This window comes from Pantherophis guttatus, chromosome 6, assembly GCF_059756535.1.
Source record: "Pantherophis guttatus breed Tessera chromosome 6, ASM5975653v1, whole genome shotgun sequence".
Lineage (NCBI taxonomy): Eukaryota > Metazoa > Chordata > Lepidosauria > Squamata > Colubridae > Pantherophis > Pantherophis guttatus.
Window position 1 is genome coordinate 59,955,520 of NC_142068.1, and position 22,853 is coordinate 59,978,372.

Consider the following 22,853-nt stretch of genomic DNA (forward strand, 5'->3'; position numbering starts at 1 on the left):
CCAAAAGTAGATGGTTAAGGAGATGGCTTCACTGCTATCTACAGCAAAACACCAGAAATCAATGGGGTTCATCTGTGAACTAACAATAGAACAGTTGACATTAAATGAGGACCTAGTCTCTTCATTAGAATCAATCCGATCCCTTAGTGGGAGAAGCAGCTAATTGTTCTCCATTTCTAGGAGTTTCAGGGTGCTGGGATTAAGTCCAGAAATGTTGTTTTTCAATAATGGGTCTGTTTGTCCACTGGAGGTTTATTTGTCTCCAACATTATATGCCTTCTGGAAAAAGTTGGGCAGAGCTTTTTCTGGAGGTCTTTGTGTTTTGTTTGAGTATTTAATAGTATTTGTTTTTATGTACTGTTATTGTGTTTGTTTATTTTTCTGAGCCAAGAGTCTTTGCAGTGGAATATAAATTTGATTAATAAATACATAAATACATCAAAGTCTTCCAAAGAAATAAGCTATTTTGCAAAAGCCAAATGCAGCGGCTCCTGTTCTAGTCCGTCAGGAAGTCATCGTCTCTTCCCGCAAGGATCTGCAGCTACCATAGAGACAGTTTGCATCTGGATTTGTAGAGATCAATCCAGAAGCAGTACAGAACAGTCAATGTAGAATAAACCTGAAGCAGTTGTAGAATCTTATAGCCAAAACCAGAAAGTTTAATTTCTAAAGTGTCATACACAATTATAAAAGTACGTTATCTCTTTTTCTATAAGCATTTTGTTCACCTAGGGAGGAGACATAATAGGCAAAAAAATAAAATATTCCTTGTTCATCAGAAAGCGTCATATTTTCTCTAACCATTATTGCACAAAAATAACTGCAATGAGCACATTCCACAACTATCACTGAAGTGGTAAGAGAACTTGTCTCCATTTCTGTTATTCGACACAACAATGCCAAATGTCGAAATATTCTTCATCTTGGCAGGGTTTTTAAAAAAAAAATCTAAGAAGATGAATCCTTCATGTGGTTATCCAACACTAAAGTTGGATTTCAAATAATAATAAAGGATTCTTTTCATAGCAGCTAGAATTTCTGTTTCCATTACTGTTCCTCCCCCCTACCTTATAAGCATGTGAGCTTTAGATACATACTGAACAAAAGGATGTAAATTAGGGACAACAAAAATTCAATTTAGTCTAAACTGAATTATATTAAATTGAAGGCAATGAAATTAAACCCTTAAAACATTAAAGAGACACATTTCAATTAAGAAAATGACATTTTTTTGAAATGTCAATCAAAACATGCTACATTTTAATGTTAATAGAATTACATTGAAAAGAAATGGGATTTAAATTAAAATTAAATCGATGAAATTGACTCTAGTATTAATTGCTACACACAATACTGGATTTGATAAACAAAGTGAACTTCATTGTCTTTAGACAAAAAGGCTTAATACTCTCGGTTATAAAATGTTTTAAAGTCTGAACATAGAGGACAAACACATAACCAGACTTAATTTTCCTTAGTAAAATAGCTTTTTTAAAAGGTTGATATTGCCATGGTTTCCATTAATTGAACAGGATGTTCATACTTGTCTTCAAAAGCATATATCACTGTCCTAAGAAAAGAAAAGACAGCTGATCCTGAAAGACCCCCACAAGGGAACAGCAACAGTAACTATTCACCAATAAACTGCTTCCCACAATATGGAAAGTTATATCAAGGCATTATAACCACTAAGCTAAAGGACCATATGGGCCAGTACATGAGTACAGCTCAGAAGGACATTGGGAATAACACCAGAGGCTCAAAACCTCAGTTGGTCATAGACAGAGTAGTCACCCTTGACTCAACTTCTAAGCAAACCAATCTGAGCACAGTCTGGATTGACTATAGGTAATCCTATGACTCAATGCTACATACATGGCTCTGTGAATGCCTGACGCTATAAAAATCAATAGAACGCTAAGAACTTTCCTGAAGAATTCAGTGGGAACTGTGGAAAACACTAGAAGTCAACTCAAGACAATTTACACAACTAGCCATCAAGTGTGGCATAATATGCTAATTGGCATTCTACACCTCAGCTTTCTATCGGATTGGATACCAGATAGATACCAGATCTATCAGATTTGCATACCAGAATGGATTTCAAGAGCTATAAAATTCACTGTTACTTGTCATGTTTCTATTTTAAGATTCTGGAAAATAGGCAGTAAGATGATGATGCTTTAAGTACAAATAACTTAATAAAAAGACAGATTGGGAATAATCTGGTTTTATTGGGAATAAAAAGACAGATTTTTATTCTTTGTTCAGGAAAGGCTCAGGCTGAGTTATTTAATATAAGAAAGAAATCAGGAAAAATAAAGAGGGAGACAACTTTTCAGAAAATTATGTCTCTATTAATAATAAAATTTAAAAGTATAAGTAGGCTCACACATGGTTTAGGACCTGGCTACTTACGGGACCGCCTACTACCACAAACAGCCTCCCACCGGCCGGTACGCTCTCATAGAGAGGGGCTCCTCCAGGTGCCATCAGCCAAACAATGTCAACTGGCGGCCCCTAGGGGGAGGGCCTTCTCTGTGGGGGCACCTGCTATCTGGAATGAGCTCCCCCCGGAGATACAGAGGATCCCGGATCTGTGCACTTTCCGCCATGCTTTGAAGACACTCCTATTCCAGCAGGCCGGCCTGGCCTAATTTTTCCCCTTCTTTTAAATTTTTAAACTCAAATTTTAATTCGTTTTAAATTATTGGGAGTTTTAAATTGTCTCAGGCAAAAATTATTTAATTGGGTTTTAATCATGTTTTAACTTTTGTATTTATGTGTTTTATTTCGTGCCTGTTCACCGCCCTGAGTCCTTTGGGAGTAGGGCGGTATACAAATTTAATAAAATGAAATGAAAAAAAATGAAAATGATAAACCTGTCTTGGTTCATGAATCAAGGTAAGTTACCTTGAAATAAGATGGGTGACCAATAAATTTAATAAATAAATAAATACTTTCACGTGTTATCTGACCAGCCAATGAGACAGGGTTCCTATTTCATACAAACCATAATGTAATGTGTTTGATTTTGGCTTAAGGTGTTATATGTACACAGCTATTATGGGTTGTAAAGTATCATCTATGACCTAAGATATTGAGAACATGAGACCTGTCGTGCCAGATCAGGCCTGGCTCATCTAGCCAGCCTTTCGTACAATGGTGTGGTGGAAGCCACAAAGCACCAGCCCGCCAGACCTGATTGTTACGTTTTCTGGATTTTTACAAGTCAGTTGAGAGAAGGCCTAACACATTGAGTAACTGTTCTGAAGCTGATACTTACATTAGCAGTGGAGCCAGCAGAACCAGTTCTTAAAGATTAACCTGCACACTACTTGCTTCCTTCTTGGGTGACCCACCAGGTTCATCTTGGAAGTTTACAAGTAGGAGATCAAAGCAGTCCTTTTCTCTTGTGCATATACATTGGTGGATTGCCCCAGGCTTGGAAGCAGCACCCAGCCGTCAAGGTAATAGCAATTGATAAGATCTGTTCTCTAAGAAATTGTCTAGTCTTCTTTGAAGCCATGTTGAAAACTCAGCCAGGTGTGTGGGTGGTATGTGGGTATGTTCAATTAGATTAAATAAATTATTTCTGAGCATTTGAGAAAACATTATTCTAAAGCAGGGATGTCAAACTCACAGCATCATGGCAGCGTCATGTAATGTATCGGGACTTTTTCCCCCTTCACTAAACCAGGCGTGGGCATGGCCAGCACGTGACACATCCAGCCCGGGGCTGGGAGTTTGACAGCCCTGTTCTAAAGCATGAGAATGTAACAGTTAGCTAAAGCAGTAGAAGTTCCAAGAAAGAATCAATAATAACTAGGAATCTTCCCATATGAGACAATTATGCAATTACTTCATTCATTCGTTAAATTGGATGGAGTTAGAGAGTTAGACACATCCTTCTCATATTTCCTATTTCTGTTACTTCCCACTTTTTTTTTTTAAACGAGAAAAGAAAATTGCTCAGGCAGGAGAAAGAGAAGGGCGACAAGATACCTTTTGACTAGTAGAATTAGCACCGCTCCATTCGGAAACACCTTAGACTTTCTTCAGGATATAATGCTAAGTTGTCAAAGGTCCCTCACCATCTGAAGTTTACCGAGCAACACAGTGTCCGTTCAGCACTTTTCCCCTCATGATTACACAACATTGGCCTTAGCTTACCCCTAACCCATGATTTACAGAGTCTTATGCTACTTAAGAAGTAGAAATAAAAATAGCTTTTTGCCCCACCCCTGCTCCACCACAGCGGTAAAGAGTACAACAATAATAACACGTTGTCACCATTATCTTGGAGGTGAGGTCAAGTGAAAAAATGAGTGGAAGTATATTTGAGGACTGCTAGGAAGTGTAGGCTGCTCTTCCTCTCTGCTCAGTCTCCATGGCTGCTAATTCTGTTCCAGCTCTCTGGGTTTCCTGAGTTCTTCTTGTAACTCTTACCTCCTTGCCAGGATTTTTTGTAATTACCTCTAAAAAAACCAAATATTTATTTTTCCCTAAACTAAAATCGATGTTCTGTTTTTTCTTGCTGTAAAGAAACAAAGAAAAAGATGCTATCTCCGTTGAAGTTTACAATTGTCTTTGTTCTTATACTTTGTTCTTATAAAGGAAACGTTTCTCATATATTCTCTGTAGGTTTTTATCCCTTATATAGGCATATATAAAGCTGTCAGACTGTGAGTCCCATCATAAAACAGACATAAACAAATTCATTACATGTAACTTCTATGCAATTTTCCCTACAGATCTATAATTTTGTGCCACTATCACACAAGTGGGCAACATTGGCCAGAAAAAGCTAACATATTAAATCAGCTTTGTAGTTTAGTCAACATGTTTGTAGAAAGCAAAGTATATAGAATATATAGAGGTATATAGAATTTTACATCTTTTCTGGTTCTGGCATAGAACTTCATTTTCGCAAGACAATACTCTTCTAAATTTCAGGCCCTAAAATTATATGAAAGGAGATGTTGTCTCAGTAGACCTTCCGATACAATCCTTTTGTTCCATTGTATCCAATATAAGTGGATAAAGTGTATGAAGTGAGTATAAGTGGATTTCTCATGGTCTCATAAAATCTTCAGAACAGGACAAGTTACACTGAGGTTGCCTTGAGAATGTGTGTTTTCTATGGAAAAGGGCAAAGTCCTTACAGCTTAAAATAAAATGCTGGAAGAGAAAGAAAACTTAAAGTTTAAATAAGATTTGTTTATTGTACTTATTTACTATGCTTCTATTCTATTTACTATGCTTCTATCTTCTCTCCAAGGAGTTTCAATGGATATGCAAAACTCTTTCCTGTCCACTGTAATCAATCCTGTGAGGTAGGCCAAGTCAAAAATAGTCACCCCAGGCAGCTTCATGCTTGAGAAGCACTGTTGGGCAGGGCTTCCCACAATCTGGTACCCCATCTAAAACCACCATGCTTCTGTTTCACAGGAAAAACTTCCAAATCACTAGCAAAGTGTGGTAAAGTCTAGTAAGAATCCTCAAATTTAATCCATCTTAAACTTGTTAGCTTTTTCAGATGCCACATTTCTCATTTTATATATTGAAATATTCACAAACGAATAGACAGTCAAAAAAAAGTTCATATACCTCCTTGAATAAATTTTAATCTGATCGTCTCTTTTCCTGATCGATGTCGAAAGGGTTTGGTTAAAAAAAGAAAAAAAGAAAGAAATATCAAAGTATTGAATTAAAATGTGAATGCATTATTGGACTGTCCACTAGAGGGCATGGACTGCTTTTAAAAAGCTCAAATAATTCAGTTTCTAGTTATAAGAAAAATAAAAATTCTATCACAGTGAAGAAGGCAAATCTTTGCCAGTATAAAATTAACAGATGTCTGAAGACTAACTGATAGATGATGGCAGAGTTTATTATGGATTCAATATATCAGACCCATGAAATCTTATCCTTGATTGGTAAAGGAAGGAAGGAAGGAAGGAAGATCTCTGTGTGTGTGTGTGTGCGTGAGAGAGAGAGAGAGAGAGAGAGAGAGAGACAGACAGACAGACAGACAGACAGACAGACCCAGAAAAAGCAGAGAGGGGGATCTACAGCAACAAAAAAGTGAAGATTGCAGATTTTATCATGTGAGCCTTGCCCCTTTTTTACATTCTTACTTAGTATGCATAATGCCCATAAAAAAGATGTGTGCCTTCATTCCCAGCTTCTGTCTTGACTTTATCAAGATTGGGGAGGGATGATTCTTCTTAACCACGTAGAAGATGATAGAGAACTTCACCATTGCCTGCCCCATTGATGCAATCATCCTATGGCTGGCTTTGCCTATGTTAGATAGATCATCAATTTGTAAATGAATACGCTAAGGCCTAAATAATATTTTGTGGTTGCAGGATGATATTGATGGATAGCTGTGGATTCAATCTATCTCCAAACTTGATGAGGCTTTATTTCTAGGGCAAACTGGCTACTGGTTTGTGAAGCCAATATAGGAATACAGTACTGTAAAGAAGGAACAACAGCTGTCAAGCTTTGTGTGGGCAGCCATGTGCCACTTTGTTCCAATTCTTCTTAAAATAAGGTGTCCAGAACTTGACGTGAGCTCAATTATTTGTTTCTAATCAGAAGACTGCTTGGAAAAGATGTGGATGGTCTCAGGCTGCTGTGCCAATGCCTCTCTGACCTTTGGAAGAAACATCTTCTTTCTCTTGCTTGCATTTTGCCTGGCCCTACCATGTATCTGCTGCTGTCAATAACAACGTCAGCCTCTAATAAGACAACACATATGAAAAATTCAATTAGTTTTTAAGTTGTAAACATCTCTTAGATCAGGGGTGTTAAACTCAAGGCCTGCAGGCTGGATCCAACTCACGGGTGCTTAGATCTGGCCTGCGAGGCTACCCTGGAAACAGCGAAGGACTGGCCCGCAGTGCCTCTGCCAGCAAAAATGGGCTCCCAATCTCTGTTTTTGGCTGGGACGGCCTCCTGCAACCTCTGCCAGTGAAAACGGAGCTCTGGAGGGCCGCATCCATTTTTGTTGGCAGAGGGCTGCAGGAGGCCGTCCCAGCCGAAAACAGATTGGGAGCCCGTTTTCACAGGCACAGCACTCGCCCCCCTGACACAAGTGACGTCAAGCTGGCCATGCCTACCCTGGCCACACCCAGCCCAGCACACATACACACACACGAGGTCAAACACAACCCTGATGCGGCCCTCAATTAAATCGAGTTTGACACCCCTGCCTTAGACCCGACCCTGAAAAGGAAGTCCCCAGCCAACCAAAGGGCATAAATGAAACAGAAAAGTTTGAAGCATATTGTAATTCTGCTGGATCGCCGCTTGTAAAAGGTGCATTTCCACAAATGGCAAATCTTTCCCAAATTCCGCCAACCAAGATGCAGAAGTGAATGTGAGCACCAAGCAGGCTGTCATCAGACTTCTGTACATAGCAGTCAGTCCAAAAAAGATGACAAATGATTTTGGTTCTAGTCGTCTCACCCCAATATTTCCAGCTCTGGACAGGTAAGACCTTTTCGTGAGTTTGGAGAATTGAACAAGGGCATTTTCTTCTCATTCATTTTGAGGGAGACTAGATTTTATTGCCAAAAGCTTGGCTCAAGCAACATATGGGTGACCCAAAGGCTAGCCTAAAAATCTGGGTAGCAATTGCAAAGAGAAATCAGGGCCCCTCTGGCATTAGTTTATCCCCAGGCCTGTCTTCTGATGCTAGCAGCATTTCTACTGCTTCTCCCAGTCAGCTAAATCAGTTAGAAATGTGATATATGTCTCCTGCTCCAGGCTGATGCGGTGAAGAGGGCCCTTTATGTGATCTTGGAGAAAACAGTAGTCAGAATTCACTCTTGACTTTTGTAATCCAGTTTGGCCCAACAACATTGAAACAAGTTTTGATAGTGCTCCGGTTTGCATGCACACACACAGTCAAAAAATTGTGATTCCCCTCAAAGTGGCCATGTGCCAGTTTGTGGATCCCTACATTAAATCATCATACAGTATACCTGACTTTGGTTTAACTCTGACATTGTGATTTGCAAACCACACTTTACTATAACTTGCACAAACTCAGTCAGTTGCCTTATTCAATACTTTATTATTAAAGCAATCCTTGCTTTGCACAATATGCAAGCAAACTAGCACTTACAATTATAATAAAGAACAAACCCATAGTATTCTCAGATATTTACATTAGAATACTTAGTTGTGACCATGGCTGGGTTTATACATTGCACTAAGCCATGATTTTTAGCCAGTTTGACTTGGGCAAGCATATCACATTAAACTATAAAATATGTCTTATTCACTACAATGTTGTGATCATAAATTATAATCAGGCCAAACCAAGTTAAAAACATTTTCACTTAGTGCAGTGTATAAATACAGTCACTTCACAGGGCAGACTGCAAAGTTCCTAGATTATAAGGCTGTGTTCACACAGCACATTAGTTTAAAAATAAAGTTGACTTGTTTGCATGCTGTGCAAATTCAGGCAATTGGGAAACTTCAGTAAAAGACAAATTGATGTGTTGTTTGAAAGCCAGACTTATTTTGTGAATTAACCTGCGGAGGGTTACCCGGTTTTAACTCATTTTAATTACACTCTACTTGAGATTTAGACTGCCTTTCTCCCATCACATGACAACAACTGCTTTAAAATATAAGAGAATATAGTACAATACACATTTTATTAAAATATTGCCTTCATTTCCAATCTACGTTTTGCATATTCCACAATTACACATATCCTGTATTTCTTTTTGGAATCACTTCAAAGTCAAAGCAAAGTCATGCAGCATTGGCCCTTAGGAAAAACAGCCTGCTTTAGCATCTAGCTAGCACATTTAACACAGGTGGGAACAGACGTTCCCTGGATTCAGTGCATCAGAGGACATTAAATTACAGGAAGAGAACTGGAATTAGACACCCTTGTTGACTATTAAATCCACAGGATCTATGCCTTCTTTCATACTTGATCAACAGTCATATAAATACCAAATACTGTACTGTATAGCAGCTCTGGTTCCATTTTTAATAAATCCATATTCCTGAATTAAGTTAATCTACTTCCAAAAGGATTTCACACATTCAAACTGCAGTTGTGTGTTTTCTCAAAAAATGTGGGGAGGGAGAGATTAATGTTTTCCCATCACGACACTCAAAACACCTAGAACTAGGTAATGGTGGCATTATCCAGTTAGTGTATTAGAAGAGATGATCTTATGTAAGATGTAGAGAAAACATAATTTGTGGCAGATGTTCCCCCATCTAAGGGACCTTCCAGTTGTATCAACTCTACTCCCATCATCCTCAACCTTTCCTGTAGGCTGCCCAATTGAGGAAGGCTGATCTGGGTTCTGATCTGGATCCTTCTAGAGGTGAGGGTTATAAAATGGAGTCAGATAAGCAGGGCGAAGGAAGGAAGGGAAGGTCCCTCCTGCTGCTGCTGCAGCAGCCACCAAGGGAAGGGAAGCTGCTGTTGGAAAGAGAAGATTGGCCGAGGCATAAGATGGGAAAGTCTGGTAGGCCAAGGAGCTAGGCCCTGGTGGGCTGGGACTGCTACTTCCTGTTGCTGGGGTCACAGCATTGTTGTTTCCTGGTTGGACCAGGCCATCAATTCCGGGATTTTGTTTCTTCCATTTTGTCCTTCGGTTCTGAAACCAGATTTTGACCTGCGTCTCCGTCAGGCTGAGCGACAGAGCTAGGTTGAGGCGTTCACACACTGACAGGTATCGTGTTGCCCTGAACTTGTTCTCCAGAGCCACAAGCTGCTCGTATGTAAAGGCTGTCCTGGCTCGCCGAGGCTTGGCACAGTTGGGCTCCACTCGGCGCCGTTTGGACAATCTTGGTGAGCTGGGTTCATCCAGATCCGAGGAGGAGGAAGAGGGAGGGAAGTCAAGGGAGTGGAGGGAAGCAGGTCTCCCCACTGTAGTGAGGTGGTTCCTCTCCCGGTCTGATTCTTCTTGTTCAGATGCCTCCAGGGTGGCTGTTTCACTTTTTCTTTCTCCATCAATGTTTACATCTACAAAACATAAAACAGCATTGATGACAGTGATGGAGTCCTTGATTGCACCTGAGCTGCCTAACTATTGCTTTCTGCCTGAAAGCTGAATTGTCCATGCATATATGCAGTTCAACATATGCTTCAGATAGGGAGTTTTTCTTTCATTATATTTTTTGAAATAATATGTAGACCGGGTGGTATAGAATCAAACACAAGCAGAGAAAGATGGGTGGATAAGTAATAAGTCTGAAAAAAACATAAATGAATATATATTTATAATACATTTTTAGAAGCTGATCAGAGTCCTTCTCTAAATTCTGGAACATATGCCAGAAGAAGAAGGTCATTAACCTGAAGCGTCAATATTAATAACACTCAGCAAAATCAGTGCTTCTGAGTATATGCAGAGCAAACTCAAGATTTGGCCAGTTCCCATATTTAGAAAAAGGAAGGTGCAGAGAAAGTCAAATAATGCACCTTCCAGCTTTGTTTGATCCCCCATCTCTCTCTCTCTCTCTCTCTCTCTCTCTCTCTCTCTCTCTCTCATTTCCCCCTCTCATCTCTCTCTCTCTCATCTCTCTCTCTTTCATCTCTCCCCTCTTGCTCTGTCACATACACACACACACACATCTTCTGGTAATGTGACCAAAATTTTAAATTAAATACACACAATTCATTTCATCCCAAAACTTTTCTAAAGCTATTTATATTGTGAGAAGGAAAGGCTGGCTTTAATCCATATACTGCTAATTTCAATCAAGTTGTATACACCAAATCTCTTAGTTGTATGAAATGTAAAAAAACAAACAAACATTTTTTTAAGAGGGAGGGGGCATTTGAACCCAAATGAAGGAACTCTATTTTTAAGGTAAATTTACAATCCCATCAAACTTTCTGAAATTCTAGGTACGGTAGCTTTTTCCAATCAGAAAAATAAGAAATCTAATAATTGGGAGAAGACACTTAAATATTATAACATTATTAAGTGTTGGCTGTTCAAAATGTTTTTAAAAGTGAGTGAAGATGTTGGATTGCTGGGTTGTTGTTTTTTTCCTTTTTGCAAGAAGAAGTGAATCTGGTTCTTAGCCTCCCCCCACCTTCCCTCTTTTCCATCTCCTTTTTTTTTTCCCCTTCCTCGACCTAATAGAGTTTCAGATTTGTGAAGGGGCGGATCGATACATGTCATCTATTAAAGTTAAGTTTTAATCGAACAATATGAGGATCAGAGCGGGTCGGGAAAGAGATTTGAAGTCGGTACCTACAAGCTGTGGGAAGGAGATACGCGGGAGTCGGTAATAGGATATCGATCAAGGGGGAGCGAAGGCATCCTCTCGTGGGGGGAGACCGCAGGAACAATTATCTGGCTTGTCCTTTGCCGAGCGCGTCCCGATGCCAATCAGGCTCCGAGAGCCGCCTTTGCCTACCAGCCCGGGCATGGGCGGCGGAGGGGGGGGGGAAGGTGTGGACTCTGAGAGCTTCAGTTTTCGCGAACCGATTCGCTGCTCGCCTTTCTCCCGCGGTCTCTTAAAGGAGACCGCGGTCTGGGCCCAAGACCCTGAGTTCCTCGAGATGCGGCAAAGCACCTCGACTCAGCAAAATACAAGTAAACCCGGTCGGCGGCTGCGAAGAGGAGCAGGGCAGAAGGAGGCGCTTTTTTTATTATTATTAGTTTTATGGAGTGGAGCTGATTTTCCAAGTCAAGTTGAATCTTTTTATTTATTTATTTATTTTTAATTAGATTTATATGCCGCCCTTCTCCGGAGACTCAGGGCGGCTTACAATGGGTTAAGCAATAGCCTTCATACTTTTGTATATTTTATACAAAGTCAGCTTATTGCCCCCACAAACTGCGTCCTCATTTAACCTACCTTAGAAAGGATGGAAGGCTGAGTCAACCTTGAGCCTGGTGAGATTTGAACTTGCAATAATTGCAGACAGCTGAATGTTAATAACAGGCTTTTAGTCTGTTGAGCTATCCAGGCTCAACATCTTGGGATCTCCTTTCAGCTAAAGCTAAGCAGGCGAGCGACACTTAAACGCGCTTCTTTTATATATATATAAAAGAGCCATTGAGATCGACCGGTTCTTATTTAATTTGTTACAGGGGATCTCCCCCCACCCACCTACCCCATTTAAAATTTAGCCGCTGTTCGTCGGGAGGAAATCCACAGCGCTGTCAAAAAATCCTGCTGGATTACCGCGTGGCGTGCTGTCCCGTTTATCATTCCTGTGACCAGCTTCCAGTCTCTCTCTCTCTCTTTCTCACCCCGCCCCCCACCTTTTCTTAACCTCATCCAAACCTCCGCTCGTATTTTCTTACGGAAAATAGCAAGTAAGTCACTTCTGCCTCCAACCGGATAGGCGCAGGATTTCAATTCCGACCACCCTCAATCAGCCCTGCTGGCTGCGGAGATGGGGTTTGTAGTCCGAGGGCGCCAGATTGGGGGAAGGCCCAATCTCCCCCTAATCCAAAGCACAGAATTACGCAAAGCCACGTGCCGGTTCCTAAGTGCGGCTGAGAAGGGACGAGGCGGCTGCCTGCGCTCCTACAGCATCTCCGGCAGACGGCCGGCTCGCATCTACCCCCTCCCCACAGCAGTCGCCATCGTGGGGTCCCTCTGTCAGGAAGTGATCGCGGGAGAGGCGATCGCGGGAGGCGGACGACAGTCCCTTAACAGCTCCACGAAAGGTTTCGCCCTTGGGGGGGGGTCTGATCTGCCTCTATGGCCTTTGCAGCGGCGCCTTAAGGAAGCTGCCGGCCTTGGATGTTCAATGGCCCTTTGGAAGCCCCATTTAATGCTTGCCTGGGACGAAAAAACTCGGGACGGAAAGGGAAAGGGAAAGGGGAAGGGAAGGGAAGGGAAAGGGAAAGGGAAGGGAAGGGAAGGGAAAGGGAAAGGGGAAGGGAAGGGAAGGGAAAGGGAAAGGGAAGGGAAGGGAAAGGGAAAGGGAAAGGGGAAGGGAAGGGAAAGGGAAAGGGAAAGGGAAAGGGAAAGGGAAAGGGAAGGCAAAAGGGAAAGGGAAGGGAAGGGAAGGGAAGGGAAGGGAAGGGAAGGGAAGGGAAGGGAAGGGAAAGGGAAAGGGAAAGGGAAAGGGAAAGGGAAGGCAAAAGGGGAAAGGGAAGTGGAAAGGGAAAGGAAAGGGGAAAGGGAAAGGAAATGTAAAAGGGAAAGGGAAGGGAAGTGGAAAGGGAAAGGAAAGGGGAAAGGGAAAGGAAATGTGAAAGGGAAAGGGAAAGGGAAGTGAAAAGGGAAAGGAAAGGCGAAAGGGAAGGAAAGGGGAAAGGGAAGGGAAGGGAAGGAGAAAGGGAAGGAAAGGGGAAAGGGAAGGGAAGGGAAGGAGAAAGGGAAGGAAAGGGGAAAGGGAAAGGGAAAGGGAAAAGAAAGATAGGGAAAGGAAAGGGAAAGGAGAAGAGAGGAGGAGAGGAGAGGAACCAGGGATCTCATTAAAACAGAGGAACGCGACACCTACCCTGCGAAGCCTCGACCTTGCTCCTTTGGCGCTCGGATTCCAGTTCAACTCTTCCCAAACTTTTTCCTCGGGCTCCCCGCGCCACTGGCTCGTTCTCCCGTCCCCCAGCCGCCGAAGGGCTTTTCCGGTTGAATTTCTGCGGATCCAGGATGTCGAGGATGGAGAAGGAGATTTTCGAAGGGAGAGGGGGGCCTTTGGCCCCGCTGTCCGGACAGTCCGGCATTCCCCCTCCGAGCACCGAGGAAGTCTGCGGTGGCCCAGGACGCACGGCTGGATTCTGGGGAGGAGGCTGGCCATAAGAGGCGGGGGTCGCCTTCGGGTAAGGCGAGCGAGCCTGGACTTGGAAGATGCTCGTCTAAGGAAGAAGGGGAGTCTCTGTCGCGGGGGGGGGACTGGTGGGAGGAGGGGCGGAGAAGGAGGGTCCATCCTGGACAAGAGAACGGGGCTGCGATTGGAGGGAGGGGGCTGTCTGCCGAACTGCGTCGTTAATAGTAGTAGGTAGGTGTTGTGATTATTATTATTATTACTTTGCATGTCTGCCCAAGCTCGTGGAGAAAAGCACGTCGGTTATTGGGGACAGATTGAAACTACTCCTCTCCCCCCTCCGTGTGAAATGATAGCAAAAAGTATTTCGTATAAATTATGGTGCAATTCTCTATGAGAACTAAATCCAGCTGAATTTAGCAAGGTTTATTCCCAGGTAGATTATATAAAATTCAAGTCAGCCCAAATCATTTAAGTTTTTTTCCCAAAGAGTCTTTGATTTCCTTCTCAAGGATAAAGCAGGCGCGATGGAGAATTCTAACCTGCTCTAACTACTGTTGGGTTGTGAACAAAAGACAAACGCTTTGAGTTATTTGGTTTTTCTAAGAGTTTCACAGCCTATGCAGAATTTAACATGTAAAATGGGCAAGAAAAAAAGCTTTCAGGGCTAAAAATGGATGCTTCATGAAAGCCTTTAGGCTGATGATTTGGGTGCACCCAGCATTATGTGTGTGAATTCACTTAATGGTGAGATGAAACAAATAAATGCACAATCCGTCTCTCCAGTTATTCAGATTATTATGTATCCAGAAGCTGTAATGGTATGCTCCTTTGGGAGCAAGCCCAGCTGAAATTGAGAGCAGGCATTTCTCAGAAGACATACAGGTGTGCATTCTAAGCCCCACTGAAATTAACATGCAGAGGTTCAAGCTGTAAGCCCTAGGATGCTTCCAGGTGAGGTTTTTTTTTCATGCAGTTTGCTTTATCTTGTTCACAAAGGTCCAGGCGATCTTGCCTTCCTCTAGTTTTTTCCACCTATTTTTCTTCTTAATAAAAAAAAGAGACAGATTAGTTTGTATGTTACAGTAAATCATGATGTACTTTTTTATTGTTGTTGGCAACTTAGCATGATGTATTCAGGCAGACAAATTACTAAATTTACAGTTTAGGACAGTATTGTTCAACCTTAGCAAACTTTTAAGATGTGTGGACTTCAATTCCCAGAATTCCCCAGTCAGCCATGCTGACTGGAGGATTCTGGGAGTTGAAATTCACATATCTTAAAGTTTCCAAGGCTGAGTAACACAGACAATGTGTGAATCCAGCCAATTACTACCATCATTTCCTTAATAGCATTGGAACTTTGGGGGGAAATGTGTCCCACAGCTAAGAAAATAATAGCCATTCTTTTTCTCAGGACTGATGCCAATCAGTTTGGTACACTAAACTATTTCAAAATTATTTTCTAAAATTAAAGCATTATTTTAAGGTAAACAAGGTGTCATAGGTTAACACAGGTTTTAGTTAGGCAACACACAGGAAAAGTCTAAGCTGTACAATTTTTAAAGGGCCTCTGTCTGTGGGCGATTTGAGACTCTAAATTGATTTTTCAAAGGGATGGTAAAAGTACCTGCACACTGAAAGATTATAATAAGATTTCTTTAAAAAAAAAAGATTGCAAGTACACATCTCTGAATATACATTGATAATGGTTTATCAGTTTCAGGTGAATGTTAGATCTGCTTCCACTATAATCTTTGAAGTGATGTAAGGTCAGGAAAAAATGGTCAGTTTGTGGTTTGTGCCTAATAGGCACATTGATACAAGGCCTATATGATGTTTTAATAGATGAAGTTCTGAATACAGCCCGACATAACTTGATTCTGGAAAACTGTTTCCTATACTAGATTCCCATGCTTAAGTTATCTTGCAGGGCATTTCAAAAAGTTTTTTTATTTAATCACATTTAAACCAGTGCCAGTACTACAGATCACAGCCTCCATTAGGAAGAGTGAAGAACTTGTGGCCCTTTAGGGCAGGGCCTCCAACCTTGGCAACTTTAAGCCTAGAGGACTTCAACTCCCAGAATTCCCTAGTTTAGACTAAATTCATATTTAAAAGGTTCAAAGATTCAGAATTATAATCATTAAAATCAGTGCAAGGTATGTATTTTGATCTACAAGGCAAAAAAAAAAGGAATTTCTACCTAGTTCCTGAAAACAGAGCTACTTTTTAAGACCATATTGACTCCCACTATTGCTCGATTTTTTATGATTCCTGTATGAAAGAAAATTCTCTTTTCACATACATTGAAAAGGAAAGTAAAGAAGTTGGCCATTATTCCACATAGTAAATCGAAGTTTTTCATTCATTCATTCCATGTTAATTGATGCTGAGTTTAATGGAGCCAAAGTTGAAATTAAGGACATATCCTACTGTTGATAGTGAAGATTTATTTAGAGTCAGTTTTCCTCTTCGTTTTCCAAAAGGTGACAGGCCTGCCTCTTGTCTATCAACCTGTTTACAATTAAAAAAGAGAACTCATTTCAAAAGTGTGGTAGAACAGCTTCAGCAGTAAAATAATTTTTTTGCAAATGCAGATGCGAGCTGTAGTTGGGAAACTTTGGTGGGCTGAGACATTCAGAATTTGAAAGAAAAAAAGGCATTTCAAAGCACTCCTCTGATCTAGGGAAACAACTAAGGAGCATGGAAATCTCTTGCATCGGCTCCACCCACCCAATCTCCCATTACAATGCAGTGTCCTCATGTGGTTCTGGCAGCTCATGCTTGGTCATTTTTCAAAAGATAGAAGGTTTTCAAAACTTAAATGTTTCATCCAAAAATTGCACCCGGAGGCCAATAGCTTTTCTTCTCTCCTTCATCAAGGGACAATAAAGCAGTCATGAGCATTGTTAGCAGGTATGGAATAGATTTAGGAGAAGAAAATTACCAAACTGGAATTTTAGGTCTGTCAGCCCCCAGCTGATGAGCCATTAAAAAGAGGATATTCTTTTAGTTCCTACCCTCCTCAAACTGTAACATGGTTTGTTGTCTTCTGGCATTGTATAATGTGTGAATCCAGCTAAATTCCTCTCCTTTCTTACTCTGGATCTTTTCCATACACTCTTATGTTTGGAAATAATGTTTTATTTCGGACATTTTGTCCCATTATTAGAGTATGGCAAGTATTTACAGAAACAGGACAAACTTGTGGTGATGGAAGAAACATTCTGCAGATCTTGAGTTTAGCTAATTGTGATCTATTTAATCATACGGCTTTGATTATAACTGATAACTGTTCTGAATGTTCCCATTTTTTTTTCAGTGTGGCGGTTGTATTTTAGAACATCCTTTGCAATTACAAGTTGTAGAAATTTTAGAACACACATTCATGTCCAAACCATCGAATTATCTCTGATAGGTTTGCTGAAAATATGGAATACACACACACACAAAAAAAACCTTCAGTGTGCTGAATCCTTCTTCTTGTTGGACACAGGATCTTGTGAATGGTATCTTATTACATATTTTGGACACTTTAGGGAATATTGCAGGTATAAGAAGCAAAACTCTAATAAATTTAGCAGATGTTGATGGGAGGAGGGCAGGAGCAGCTGGCCTCTCAAAAGAATATGCCACATTCATTCCTATTATTATGTAAATTATATAGATACCCCCTACATATTCTGATGTTTTACTTTCAAAGAAACTAGCCTTTGGTCCCCATAAAATAGGGATGGGAAAAGATCAGCTTTTGGAATCTCCTTTGTTTAAAAAGAAAGAAAGATGAAATCCATTGTGTATAGGCTACTGAACAGGGATCATATTTTTAAAACTCTGACCCTAAGAATTTCTTTTGACTATCAATACTAAACTGAAATCACAGTCCTTCCACCTGAAAATCTATTCCTGAAAACATCCAAAATCAGTTGCTAAATTCTGTAATCACTGCTACTATGCATACAATGTGTGTTACTGCATTAAATCCATTAGAATCAAATTTGAAACATAGTGTGAATCTAATCAAAATAACTCTTATTTAATGAACAAATCAGCTAATATGAGATGTGTATTTACCATTGTATGACCTCAGCCAATACTATTTATTCGGTAAACTCTGATCCAGATGTACTGGATTAGTACATCTGACCTTTTTAAAATTTCAGACTGTGTATGCTTATATATGTCTAAGGCCACTGAAATTAATGTTCCAAGAAGGTTGCCTAATTATTATCTCAATGTTAGTATGGTAGTGTATGAGGAAATAATTTTGCTTAAAAAATAAATGAAGTACTTAATTTCAGGAGGTAGGAAATGTATTTTACTTTATTTATCTTGGAAAATCTAAATAGCCGACTACTCATGATGTCTCTAGGCAATCTACAAAAAAATAAAAACACAATGTAGAAGGAATAAAAATAAAAAAATAATAAAATAATACTCTCTCACCCTTGGAGACAACACACACCCATTTGATGTGCTCCACCCTACTTTGGGTTCCCCAGGCCCACTGGCAAAACCACATCTTCAGGATGTTCCAAAAGAATGTTAGAGTGAGGGCCAGTCTAATTTCTGGAGGGATGATGTTCCAAAGGGAGGGAGCCTCCACAGAAAAGGCCATTCTTCTGGGCCCCGCATGATGTACCTCCCTAGGAGAAAGGACCTGCAACATTCCTTGCCTCTCCACTCTAGTGGGTCAGGTGGATGTGGCTGGCAAGAGATGGTCCCTCAGATAACCTGGTCCTAAGCCACAAAGGGCTTTAAAAGTGACAACCAGCACCTTGAATTGCATCAGGAAGCAGGAGAAGTGACACATGTGCACACCGAGGTCTGTACAAAACCATGTGGGCCGTTGCATTTTGAGTCAACTGGAGCTTCCAGATTCCGAGTATTTTAACTGACTTATTTGCTGTTTCATGAATATTATTACTGATGCAACCATTTCATTTTGTTTATTTTATCATGCTTTTTTTACTCATGGGCATCTGTAAGAGGAAGTGATGTAATCTAACAAGGGGTGGAGTTTGATTGTGCCCATGTCACCACCATCTGGCCTTTTTGGACTATCCTACAGAACCCCTTTACATACTGCTATATGTTTTCACTAGCAAGAGCCAAATTTCCGATTTAATTCTATTATTAATACTAAAAGTGCCAAAACTGATATGTTTATTTGTTCCAATCTGAAGTTCTTTGTAAGAATAACAATTTAATGATTTCCTTTTTTCTTTTAACAATTTATAAATGTTTATGCAATTTTTATATTTTTTAGAAAAATCCTTGATGTATTTTCCCCTCTTTTCTTTCTTTCTTTTTTGTTTGGCTCCTTTCAATACAGCCTTTAGAAAGAGATGTAAAGTAATAAACAATAGTCCTTATTTGGCATTCCCTACAAGAGGCACAAATGCATGATGTATATTGTAAAACAGAAATAAAGGCAAATAACTGAAATGAAAGATGAGCAGGACAAGAAAAAAATCAACCTAAGAAAGATACACTCTGTACCTCACTGGGCACTAGGTAAAATAATGATTTACTGATGTATGATTTCAGGAGATGACATAAATATTGTCTGTATGGGAATAATCACACAGGCCATTATTTATCTGGCAATACATCTTAATCTTTTCCCTGAGGCAGATTCTACCACTATTACTCATCTTAAGAAGTACCTTACATGGCAGTAGATCCCATTGAAATGAATTATAGTATTGCTATACTATAAATAGCTATGCTTTTATTATGACAAGATCTAGAGATAAAAGCTGTACATATTTACCTAAGAACACAATCCATTTAATCAATTAATTGATGAGACATTTGAATTAAAATTATCTAGAATTATAGAGGAAATATATATTTATGGATACTTTCTGGAAAAAAAGTGAAAAAAATCTAACTTTGTCACACAAGGTGAACATTTCAGAAAATCGGTCTAAATAAGAATAATAATCACAAAATTTAGATAACACAGGTACAAAAATCTATACAAAACCTATCTATACAATTCTGTGAATCCATAAAATGCTAGGCACCAAATATAACTGTTTGCTCTGCAAATTAACTTCCGGTACATCTCTTTGTATTTTAGAATGCTCCTACAACATCACATTCATTTAAAAATAACAAGATACATATCCATTTGTCCTGATTCTCCTTTCTTTCACAATACTACCTATTCTCATATATATTATCATGCTAAAGAAAAGTATGGCCATATGTTCATCCCAGAATATGTTCCAGTGAATATGTGAAAGTTATTGATTAGTTTTTAATACAGTATAATCCATAGAATTTTTGTAGTGCTGATTTTGGGCAAGGGGCTTCATAAAATATAGTCAAGTCACCAGCATGCAGGCACACACTGGCAAAGCCTGGGCTGTTTTGTTTTTCAACTCAGGCAGACATTAAGATTCTGTTGGAGTAGTCTTTAAATTGCTTTGAAGCTAGGTAAGTGTCAACCCTGACCTGTCCCGACGGCAAGTGATGGCTCTTACAAGCACTGGATCAATATTCATAGCGGGTGTCCTGAACTGATAACACTATCCAAGACAATATCCCATATCAGAGTGGACAGCTGAGATATTGTACCATTAGTGGTGTTGTTTTAAATAACCTGATCCATTTCACAGTCTATATAATGAATTTTACCATTTAGATACTATCTTAAAGAAGAAGTGACTTGGAGCACTGAACAAATCAATGATTCAAAGACTCCTTGGCTTTTCTTAAAGCAGACTATAATTCCAACACTGCCTCTTACATATTTTTGAATTGCAGCATGAAAGCGATTGCAGTAGTAATAAATAAAGCTCTGCACTTTACCACAGTGAAAAAATTACCATTATCATGTAAGTTTGAATATATGATTAAACTCTCTTGCAGCTATTCAAAATATGGCTCACTCTACTTTGTTCTTTCAGTGACAAATTAATTAGGTATTATTTGTATAGAGGTCAGTATCAATTGAGAAAATCTACCTGTAGCCTAATTAAGACCACCATCCTATGCATAGTTATGACAGAACTTACTTCAAGGGTTACACACAGGTTTGATTCATTTTGTCTGTATTCCTTCTTTTATTTAAGTTTGAGATGTGAACCTAGCCAAAGTTTAGGATACTGCAAACATTGTTTGATTTAGCCAATGTAGCTGTCTAAACTATGATTAATGGCTTAAGATTTTTATGATTAAATAAATCATTGTTAATGATTGCTTAGCATGATACATAACCTAATCAGCATGGTACTTGTACCTATGTGGGCTTGCAATATTGCAAAATCAAAGACCATACAAAATTGCCAAAATGTCACCCATCTAAGAGTGACATTGTATCATGATGTCATTGCCCATATGTGATTTGGGGTTTATTGCAGATGTTGTAAGAAACAGATATAAAGTTACCGACACTTAAGACAGGACAGGTTGAGAAAGTGTATTTTCTCACCTTTGCTAGCCCAGCAGGTAAGACAGAACAGTTAGTTGGACCAGCTATGGATAAGTCTTACACTAGGCACAAACTGGGTTTGTACATTACACAAGCCATACTGTCACTGTAAAGCATGTCTATGGAGATTCTCAGTCATCCAGGTAATGTTTGTCATAAAGGTGCTTTTTTAAAAGGTAACTGGGGTTTTTTTTTTCCTCTTTAAAGACATTTTGCTTCTCATCCAAGAAGTTTCTTCAGTTCTGAAGCTTCTTGGATGAGAAGAAAAACATCTTCAAGCAAGCAAGCAAGCAAAAAAAAAAAAAAGTCCAGTTGCTTTTTGAAAAAGCACTTTTGTAAACACTATATTAAAAGTGGTTTAAGCCTAACATATTTGAGTCCAGTCATCATGGCTTACTCAAAAAACCATGATTATGGTAAACTGTGGTTTAGCACAGTTTGACCCTAAAGCTATTATTTTCTATTGGTTGACTTGGAGTGAGGTTCTTTCTTGTTCTTTGCCCCCAACAGTACCACGTCCTGGCCATTATGGCTAGTAAGGAGTAGTGCCTCGGCTTCACTTCCAGTCCATTTGCTGAAAGTCTATAGAGATTCTCAGTCATCCAGGTCATGGTTGTCTCAAAGGTGCTTTTTCAGGAGGCAACTGGACTTTGTTTTTTCTTCTGAAGAGTTTCACTTCTCATCCAAGAAGCTTCTTCAGCTCTGACAGGATAGTGTGGAATGGAAGGATTTATATTCCTTGCAGACAGATGAGGACCAGATTGTTGGGGGCAATATGCTATTTAGTATACTGTCTTTGGTGTAAGCCGCCCAGAGTCCTCGGAGAGTGGGCGGCATAGAAATACAAATAATAAAATAAATAAAAAATAAAAAATAAAATGATCATTTGCATACTTTTAGAGGGCACTTTTGAAGCACTTGGACCTTTATCTGTGTCCTCAGGAGCACAGTGCTCCTGATTCCTGTAGTCCCCAATTTTTCTCTGGAAATCCATTCCTATTTCCACACCATCCTCTAAAAGGATGCAAGTGACCAGCTGTCTGCAAGGAATATAAATCCTTCCATTCTCCATTATCCTGTCAGAGCTGAAGAAGCTTCTTGGATGAGAAGCGAAACGTCTTCAAAAGAAAAAACAAGAAAGTCCAGTTGCCGCCTGAAAAAGCGCCTTTGGGACAATCCATTTACTGGTTTATTTCTGCTTCTCTTCGGCCGAAGGGGCGCCGGAGGAGCCCAGAGAAGGCAGCCGTGCCGCCACCGTGCCGCCTAAGGAAGTCGGAGGGCTTCGGCTCGCTTGCTATCAGCCGCTCAAAGGCGAACGCCCGACGGGATGAGGCTGTTGCAGCAGCGGTGCCCAAGTGGGGGAGAGGAGTATCTCCAGGGCTCAGAAAGAGGAGACCTGAGCTGTCCGGAGAAGCGAAGAAGATGGATATCTCCCCAAAAGTCGCATTGCCGACTTTCCTCCACAGAACCCGGGGTGCCGATCGACCGATCGACCCCTCATTTCACTTCGCCCGGCGTAGGACTGCCATTACAACACACCACAGTAAGTTCCGCCGGCATTGCAACCTGAGGAGCCGCCCGGCTTGAGCGACAACTACATTTCCCAGGAGCCTTCGCAGCCAGGAAGAACGGGCGGGGCCTCGGGTTCGGGGCGGGGCAGGTGTGTCTCGGCAA

At 40.3% G+C, this 22,853-nt stretch overlaps 1 protein-coding gene across 1 annotated transcript; it reads right to left on the reverse strand.

The window, feature by feature from the left end:
- Nucleotides 1-8,662: 8,662 nt before the first annotated feature.
- Nucleotides 8,663-13,842, reverse strand: NKX1-2 (NK1 homeobox 2). Its single transcript, XM_034436405.3, has 2 exons — nt 13,469-13,842; nt 8,663-10,015 (listed from the first exon to the last, which is right to left on the reverse strand). Exons 1-2 carry the CDS (start codon nt 13,689-13,691, stop codon nt 9,366-9,368), a joined length of 873 nt encoding a protein of 290 aa, XP_034292296.2. The 5' UTR covers nt 13,692-13,842; the 3' UTR covers nt 8,663-9,365.
- Nucleotides 13,843-22,853: the final 9,011 nt, after the last annotated feature.

Excerpts from the sequence above, each read along its gene's own strand:
- NKX1-2 (XM_034436405.3), bottom strand. The coding sequence starts at position 13,691 with ATGCCGGACTGTCCGGACAGCGGGGCCAAAGGCCCCCCTCTCCCTTCG. Across the intron at positions 10,016-13,468 it reads CAAGGTCGAGGCTTCGCAGG|ATGTAAACATTGATGGAGAA; the intron begins GTAGGTGTCGCG and ends TATGTTTTGTAG.